At 40.9% G+C, this 9,037-nt stretch overlaps 1 protein-coding gene across 1 annotated transcript; it reads right to left on the bottom strand.

Moving 5' to 3' along the window:
* Positions 1-2,059: 2,059 nt before the first annotated feature.
* On the bottom strand, positions 2,060-7,796 carry LOC308289911 (uncharacterized protein; the record flags this gene model as incomplete). Its single annotated transcript, XM_080731690.1, has 7 exons — positions 2,060-2,120; positions 3,314-3,428; positions 5,389-5,706; positions 6,063-6,349; positions 7,240-7,252; positions 7,512-7,617; positions 7,710-7,796. The coding sequence occupies 7 exons, from the start codon at positions 7,794-7,796 to the stop codon at positions 2,060-2,062; spliced, it is 987 nt and encodes a 328-aa protein (XP_080587816.1).
* Between the last annotated feature and the right edge of the window lie 1,241 nt (positions 7,797-9,037).

The raw sequence follows: 9,037 nt of genomic DNA, 5'->3' as shown, positions 1-9,037 counted from the left end.
TATGAAAACATAACCTCGCCTACCAGGCTTTAATGAAAACAAGCCCAAAAGAAAGCGACTATGAGCACTTTAACCCATCATATGTAATCTTCGACTATTTCCCAAAAAATAATGTTTAAGAAATTGTGAAAAAATGTAAAACATTCTAACAACCCAAATCTTGTCTGGGGGTCCCTGGCATAGCCCATATATATATTTTAGATGGGGTTGATCTGCATAGAAAATACATAGCCAGGCTATGATGTTGGGGGTCCTTGGCAAAGTTGGCATAAAAATGTTTCAGCAGCACTGGTTTAAACAACATTAAGCAAAACCAAAATAAGTCTGGACTTTTACAGAAAAAAGTTAAAAAAAAAAAAGAAGTAAAAAAAAAAAGACTCTTATAATAAGCGGATATGGCAACCCATTTTCTACATTGTGGGGATTGGGTTGTGATTAGTGTCGCGTAGCCAGACAACTATTCCACAATCTCCGAATGCTATATAGAGTCTGGAAGAGCAGCTCCCGAACGGCGAGTATTGGAAGTAGCCACTGCTGCAGTGAACTGTAGTCCCATTGGAAACATAACAGAAACACAATAGCTCAGACAAAGTCATTCGAGCTGCCTATTATTGTTATGAGTGTAAAGTTTAAGAAACGTTTGAAAACATCATGAAGGTGACACCAATAACACCAGAGAAAGACGAAATAAAGCCCCCAGAAATGTTGAAAGGAGACATAACGCTTCCAGTAGGACATGTTATTGCTACTGCACCAAGGGAGCGGTTGCGTCACATCCGCTTTATCTCGCACTCACCGTTTCTATTTCCGTCTGCCAGACTGTATGCCGGGAGCATTTGACCAAATCGCGGAGCAGCAGTGTTTTCTACTGGTGATTCAGTCAGAGTGTATCAAAGGGTGCGTTCGTAAATGCGCACCGGGTGTGGTAGAGCGGTTATTGTCCACGACATTGCAAGCGGCGCGAAGCGCGAAGAGCGGGCCAGGGCCGCCGGCCGCGCGAGTTACGAAGCCGTGGTGAATGCAATCGTTATATTTATGCCCAGGCCGTAAGGCCTGGGCAAGCCCACGATAAACGCCCGCGCAGTCCACCCGTCTCCTACGGTAGGAATACTCGCCACCCGGTGCGCATTTCCAAACGCACCCTTTGATACACTCGGACTGAAACACCAGAGGAAAACACCATCCCAATCGCGGAGGCAACAGTCTGGCCACGCGAGACTAGGTTGTGATTGATCAGTTCAGCCGCTAGAGGGCGGTGTAAACTTGTTACTGTTCTCACCAAAAGGTGGAAATTCACGTTAGTGCCCAGTAAACACTAGCCGTCATTTAGACCAATGGTTATGGTTAGCCCTCATTTGAACCGTCTATCGTCAGTCTGTCTATAGACCGATTGTAGCTGATTACATTTTTATTCCATACTTGTTGATTAAAAAAACAGCTTTAATATCCACACCTGGTTTTCAAATATTGGACTAAAGTAATTTTAAGAGCCAATTTCACTATATAGTCTAGTTTAGTTGTAGCCGTCATCTGAACGCTTCCATTTAAACTATATATCACCGTTTAGGACAAACGTGTGTTAGACCATCTTTTTTTTTAATACATTTTTATCAAGTTGTTCATTATCGGATGCTAACAGTATCTCCCGGTTCTACCTTAATAGTTGATTGCATCCACTGAGCAGTTTTCTGGCCATTGCACATCTTATAGCCGTCTAAAAGACGTGCTGGGCAATACCTTTGAAAAATTCTAAAAGTGTAATAAATAATGGCATAATGCCGTGGTGCTGCTCATGACAGCATACCATTACTTCTCTGAGTTACATAATTCATTCTGACACCAACAGACACAAACACACAAGACTGCATGTCTCCCCGGCCACATCCCCACCCCCACCATACGATAATGATTAAATAAAATCGTTTTATAGCTATGCATCAATATAAAGTTAGTTTGTGTTGTCAAACAAAATGCACCGACCTAAAACGAACAGCAGGAGGCAATATGTCAACTACTAATAGCTGCTGGAATACACACAAGTTACAAGCTGTGCCGTGGTCTAGCGGTAGCGCACAGGTTTCATTAATGGAAGGTCCGGGGTTCGAAACCCCGTCAACTCCCTGTATCAAATAATAACAGTGCAAGAATGCATTACAAATACGATCAGCTGCGGTAGTTCAGGTAGCATACGGCGCTCAGAACCAAGGAATAGTGATTTTAAACCCTGCTGGCTGCCATCATTTTCACTAATTTCGGCGGCCTCTAACGGCGAAATGGTATTAAATAAACAAGGGTTCCGTTCGGAACCTAACGGTTCAAATGACAGTGATACAATGTCTAGTCTATGTATAGCCGTTGAAAAAACTTTAAAATTTAAACTTGTCACAGACCGGATCTAGCTAGACGTCCGGTTATGGCGAAGACGTCATTTGAACGCGTTTTAACCCCCAAATTGCTTAGTGGGTGAGAATGAGGCACACGCGTGCACACACACACACACACACACACACACACACACACACACACACACACACACACACACACACACACACACACACACACACACACACACACACACACACACACACACACACACACACACACACACACACAAATAAGAAACTTAAAAGTACAGTTTGTAACTCAGATCCATTTTAGTAAGAATAGATTTAAGTGTCTTGACTTGAGCAGCCAACAAGGTGCAGTGCAGCAGTGTTAAAGTTACAAGTCAAGACAAACACATGCTGGCCTCTATGGAATCCAAATGGTCTTGGTGACAAATAACTTTAATCCATGAGAATCTAAACTGATCATTTTATTTTCTATTATCTAGTTTTGGTTCTTGACTCTTACCAGTACCTCTTTGTTTCATTCTCACTGCTGTTACTGCTTTGACACTTGAATTTAATCAATAAAAGGTTCATCTTATGTCATGTGGATGTGAACATTGACATTATTACAGTAATGCTGTGTTGTGCAGCTCAATACAATCCAAAGTTTTGCTTAGAAATTATCCTGCTGAAATAAGTTTTATTGTATGTAAATGATACAAAAATCTTTGTTCAACTCAATTTAAACAACACAGTTCCACAAATAAAGTAAACGTACCCAGCAACATATAAGCAAAAAACAAAACTCTAATAATAGCATTGACATACTGGTCATTTTAATGGTGATTTGATCTAGGTTGCCTTCACTTTACTGCATTCACCCTGGCCTGTATTGTATCAGTGCATGTAAACCTATAAATCTTTCTCTTTACTTTTCGAGCCTTTGGGCCGGCCTGCCCCCTTCTTCTTGTAATTGTTGTCACCCTTCACTCCCAGCAATGAATGGCCCTCTGTACAGAAATTCAACGGTGGAGGTTCTGCTCTTCTTTTTAAGAGGCTCTCCATCAGAGGAGGACTGTTGCTGCTTCTTTTCTGCTTCTAGAAACACACATGAAAAGGAATTTAAATAGGATATATTTTAACATGGAAACACATATAATTTGGAGATTTGGGTAAAGGAATTACATTTGGTAACACATTGGGAATAGTTTAAAACAATGATAACAATAAAAACTAAAATCCAAATGAAATGGGGGGAAAACAATTGGAGCATGTGTGTGTGTGTACAGTACAGTACAAACATGGATGCGTCTCAAAGAATATGATGAGAGTAGTTCCGGTGCAGCACATTGAGTGACCCTGGTCTTTCCCTAATAGGACTGATCGTGGATAGCTACTGGGACGTAAGTCGGGACTTGATCAACCCCGGCTGGGTCACCTGAGCGAGGGTGTATGATGTTGCGAGACCCGAAACACCCTTCGACCCCAGGCTACATCACTGATGATATGTCCCAGTTGCATCCTCGTGATGTTTTTTTCATTACAGTACAGTTTAAACATGGATGCGTCTCAAAGAATGCAATTATTGGCAAAATCACAGAGAGTTTCGAATATTTGACTGCCCTGTCTAAATGTTTCACTATATCAGTGGTTGTTGCAATTAACTGCACTACAATACTTCACCATATGTTACACTATGATGAAATGAACCCATAAAATGTAACAATGTGTACGTTCTGTAATGTAATTCCATTGGTGAAAGCTGTGTTGTTCACCTGGAGAAGCAATGGTGGATTCAGCCAAGCCCTGAAATACTCATATGTGTGTCTCAAAGAATACCATGTTGTATGAGACAGTGTGACGTGAAATTAAGAGCATTTACAAATAGCTACAGATAGTGCTGTATTTTTACCTGTATGAGTCCTCATGTGCTTCTTCAGCTCACCCTTTTGAGAAAGGCCTTTGGCACAAACTGTACAAGTGAAGGGTTTTTCCCCCGTATGAGATCTCATGTGTATCTTCAGATGTTGCATTTGAGCAAAGCCTTTAGCACAAATTGTACAAGAAAATGGTTTTTCTCCTGTATGAAATTTCATGTGTATATTCAAATCACCCTTTTGAGAAAAGCCTTTGGCACAAATTGTACAAGAAAAGGGCTTTTCTCCTGTATGAGATCTCATGTGTATCTTCAGATGATGCATATGAGCAAAGCCTTTGGCACATACTGTACAAGTGAAGGGCTTTTCCCCTGTATGAGATCTCATGTGTATCTTCAGATGTTGCATTTGAGCAAAGCCTTTAGCACAAATTGTACAAGAAAAGGGTTTTTCTCCTGTATGAAATCTCATGTGTATATTCAAATCACCCTTTTGAGAAAAGCCTTTGGCACAAATTGTACAAGAAAAGGGCTTTTCTCCTGTATGAGATCTCATGTGTGTCTTCAGATGATCCATTCGAGCAAAGCCTTTGGCACAACGTGTACAAGGAAAGGGCTTTTCTCCTGTATGAGATCGCAAGTGTGTCTTCAGATGATCCATTCGAGCAAAGCCTTTGGCACAAACTGTACAAGTGAAAGGCTTTTCTCCAGTATGAGATCTCATGTGTGTCTTCAGGTGACACATTTGAGCAAAGCCTTTGGCACAGATTGTACAAGGAAACGGCCTTTCCCCTGTATGAGTCTTCGCATGTGTCTTCATAATACTCATGCGAGCAAAGCTTTTGGCACAAACTATACAAGTAAATGGCTTTTCCCCTGTATGAGTCCTCATGTGTGTCTTCAGAGTATCCTTTGTAGCAAAGCCTTTGGCACAAACTGTACAAGTAAAGGGTTTTTCCCCTGTATGAATCCTCATGTGTAGTGTTAGACTTCTCATTTTACCAAAGCCTTTGCCACACTCTTTACAATTAAAGCTTCTCTTCCCCGTCACACTCCTCATGACTGAAGTTTGTTTTGATGATTTCAGGTCCTGGGACAGCTTGTTGCTCACATGTTGATCCTTGACTGATTTCAGTGTGTTTAAAGCTGACTGGTCTTCCCTGGTCTCCTTCCACTCATCACTGTCTTCAGTGTCAGATTCAGAACAGTGTGAAGAGAGGAGCTGGTCATCACTAGTTGGTTGTGATGCTCCACTGTCCTCTACATCAGCTTGTGTTTTCATGTGTTCAGCTGAGGTGCTGGCTAGAGGCTCTGTCTCTCTGTTTACATCGTCATCTTCATGTTTCACAGCTAGTAATGTCAACGTTGACCCAGCAGCCTCCTCTGGTCTTTGAAGCAGCTCCTGCTGTTCCTCTTTAATGTGTGGAGGCTCTGGTTCCTCCTGGACCAGACCAGGATTCTTCTCATCCTCCTCTTTACATGCAGGGAGGTGCAGGAAGTCTAGACAAAAGATAAATGAAATAAACCAGAGTGTTTGAACTTGAACATTTTCCATACAATGTTTAGCTGGTTCTACAGCTGGCATTATTTTGGTCAAAGGTTTGATTCTAGTGAGAGTTGAGATACACCGGCTACTTTGCAACTCTTTACTGTTGGTTATTAAAAGCTTTAAGCAACCATCCCCATAATACTGTATAGCATTTAGCTTGTAAATCTAGTATGCTTGAACGTATGATTCTCTAAATACAGACTTCTATCTGTAGTAGTCAGTTGAGACATCAGGTTAATGAAATATAAAACAGTACACACGTATCCTGCACAACTTTACTACAGGTTGTTAATAAAACACTACATACCTATCCTGTACAACTTTACTACAGGTTGCATCCTTGCATCAAACAGTCCATGTCTCTGGTCCATCTCTTGCTGTTCCTCTGACTGCATTAATGATATTTTGCCCATATCTGTACAACTAAAGAATTTCCTTCCTTTTTGCCTCCTCATGGATGGCTTTTCCTTTAATGATTCGGGGTTCTGGGACAGCTTGTTGTTCAAAGATAATCTCTGTCCTTCCACATGCTGCATCTCGTGTGATTCCAGTGTGTTTACAACTGACTCATAATCCCTGTTCCCCCAGTCATCACTGTCATCAGTATCAGATTCAGAACAGTGTGAAGAGAGGAGATGGTCATCAATAGTTGGTTGTGATGCTCGTATTGTCATGTGTTCAGTTGAGGTGCTGGCTTGAGGCTCTGCCTCTCTGTTTTCATCATCTTCGCTCTTCACAACCAATAATGTCAACGATGACCCTGCAGTCTCCCCTGAGCTTAGAAACATCTCCTGCTGTTCCTCTTTAATCTGTGGAGGTTCTGGTTTCACCTGGACCAGACTGGGACTCCTCTCCTGCTGTTCCTCTTTAATCTGTGGAGGTTCTGGTTTCACCTGGACCAGACTGGGACTCCTCTCCTGCTGTTCCTCTTTAATCTGTGGAGGTTCTGGTTTCACCTGGACCAGACTGGGACTCCTCTCCTGCTGTTCCTCCTTATTCTGTGGAGGTTCTGGTTTCACCTGGACCAGACTGGGACTCCTCTCCTGCTGTTCAGAGGAATCCTCCTCTTTACACACAGAAAGGACAGTGAGGTCTAGAAGGAGGAAAGTGAACATCAGGGTAGAGCACTCAAAAATTATTTTGGAAAGAATCTGTCATCAGAAACAAAGAAGGGTGTTTTTGATTGATCTAGCATAGTCTAGCATGGAGTTTGAGTTACAATGTATGGTAAGGGGGCGTGTCTGATAAAATGAATACCAAATATATAAATACTGAATCAAGCAACTTAAAAACTGTCTGGGGTGCTCCCAAAAGCCTCAGTAGACGATACAATGATCAAATGTTGTTTTGAAAGTCAGATATCACTTTAGAATGTAGGCCTATTTATTAACCCACAATCTACTGTATGCCTATATCAATCACTTTTAATCAAAATGTACTTGCATAATGGGGAGAATTTGGTGTTGTCATAATTATGCATTTACCTTGCAGTCACCTCTGCAATTTAATTAGTTCATGAGTCCATAATTAATCCCACTTTATAGGCATTTAAGATCCCCAGCAGGCAGAGTGGACAGAAAATGAAAATAAAAGTATTTTTTTTCCTAAACCTTCATTATGTTATTTGCATACCCACTAGTAACAGAATCTATCAATTACCTGGGGTTTCAACAATATACATGACATATATACTATTGGATTCATTACAAACAGACCACTATACAGATATTCTGTGCATTTATTGTAAGATAGATACCTTTATTGATCCCACAGTTGTCTGCATCAATGTGACGCTGCATGTAGTCATAACAGGCATCTCCAACATCTCTGACATCCATCAAGTTGGCTCCTTCTAGCAGGGCCTGGAACAGATAAGCAACACATATGTTCTTTAAACATTGATGTAGGACAGAAATGGAGACCATAAATAAAGTTTATGATGATAAAACATTACCTGCACATTAGCTGTGGAGATGGACACCTCTGAAGTGTAGGCAAAGCTCAGCAACATGTCGACCACCTCAGGTTCCACTCCATCCATGTTAACCCTTTCCTGTGTGGACTCCACCATGGCAGTTGTAAACATGGCCTGTGTGGGTTAGAGAGATTGAACATTTGGCTTGCAGTGTTCATGGTTTAGGTAGGCCTTTCTTATTTCTTATTCAACAATAAATAGACTGGATTTAGCAGTAGTTCACTAATAACACTGGTGTGACGTGAGGTCGCAGTTTACCATGAGAAATGTCACAGCTTGTCTGTGTGTTTTGTACACATTTTTACAGTCTATGGGTTGGTTCCCTTGATATATCACTGTGACATCACTTGTAATATCACAGGTGACATCACCTATGTAAAACTCCATACTGTATATAGGTATTCCCCAGAATCCCTTTTATGCCCAAATATGAAGATCCCTGATGTCATCGATATACATAACTGGCCAGATGGCCAAGAATTGGCACGTTGCATGTCACCCTGAGGCGTCTTACTAGTACTATTATTGCAAAACACACTGTAAATAACTATACACTAAGTTATGAATTGTCTTTTAATTTAATATATCAATGGAGACAAATTCTATACTTTAAACGTGGTATCCCTATTTTGGGCATGTCAATATAGGCTTAATTAACTTTTCGCTTTCTTAAAAAAAAAGCACAAATAGCAGATGTACAACTTGTCATATTGTGTTGTGCTTGTAGATTGGCTATTTATGCAAATTCAAGACAATTTCTGAAGGACTATTTGGCAGTAATAAATAAAACTGAATATTTACAGATTGACAAGAGTGATACAACTTTAGGCCTACATAGGTTGTTTTTACAGGTGTTGCCTTGATTTTGACTTGCTCTTTGGTGAGCCTTGGACACAAAAAGGTTGTGAAAGCATAATTAGATCTTATGAAAACCACCAGGTTATAGAACACTATTCAGTTCATATGAAAACCACTAGTAGGCTAAATTGCATAGAACTCATTGTCTTGGTTCGTTCCCATACAAGGGGCAGAATATATACTATACATAAAAAAAAAGTATATATGCTAGTAAGTAAGAAACCAAAAGTTCTCCACGTGTCATTTGCACAAGTATGAGTAATCGGTGTTTCGGTGCCGGAACTATTTTCTTATGCTGCGTGGTGATATTTTAACTCGCGTAGTAGTATTTTCAAGGGGGTGGTGCGGTTTTTGTCACATGGTCCAATAGGAGCCGCGTCTCGTTTCCATAGCTTCAGAACACAAACAACATGGCGGCGACAACATCTTCGAGCGAGGAAGAAGAAAGG

This window comes from Nannobrachium achirus (assembly GCF_963921795.1).
Source record: "Nannobrachium achirus genome assembly, chromosome: 1".
Lineage (NCBI taxonomy): Eukaryota > Metazoa > Chordata > Actinopteri > Myctophiformes > Myctophidae > Nannobrachium > Nannobrachium achirus.
Note: the sequence above shows the minus strand (reverse complement) of the source record. Positions and strands in the feature narration are given on the sequence as shown.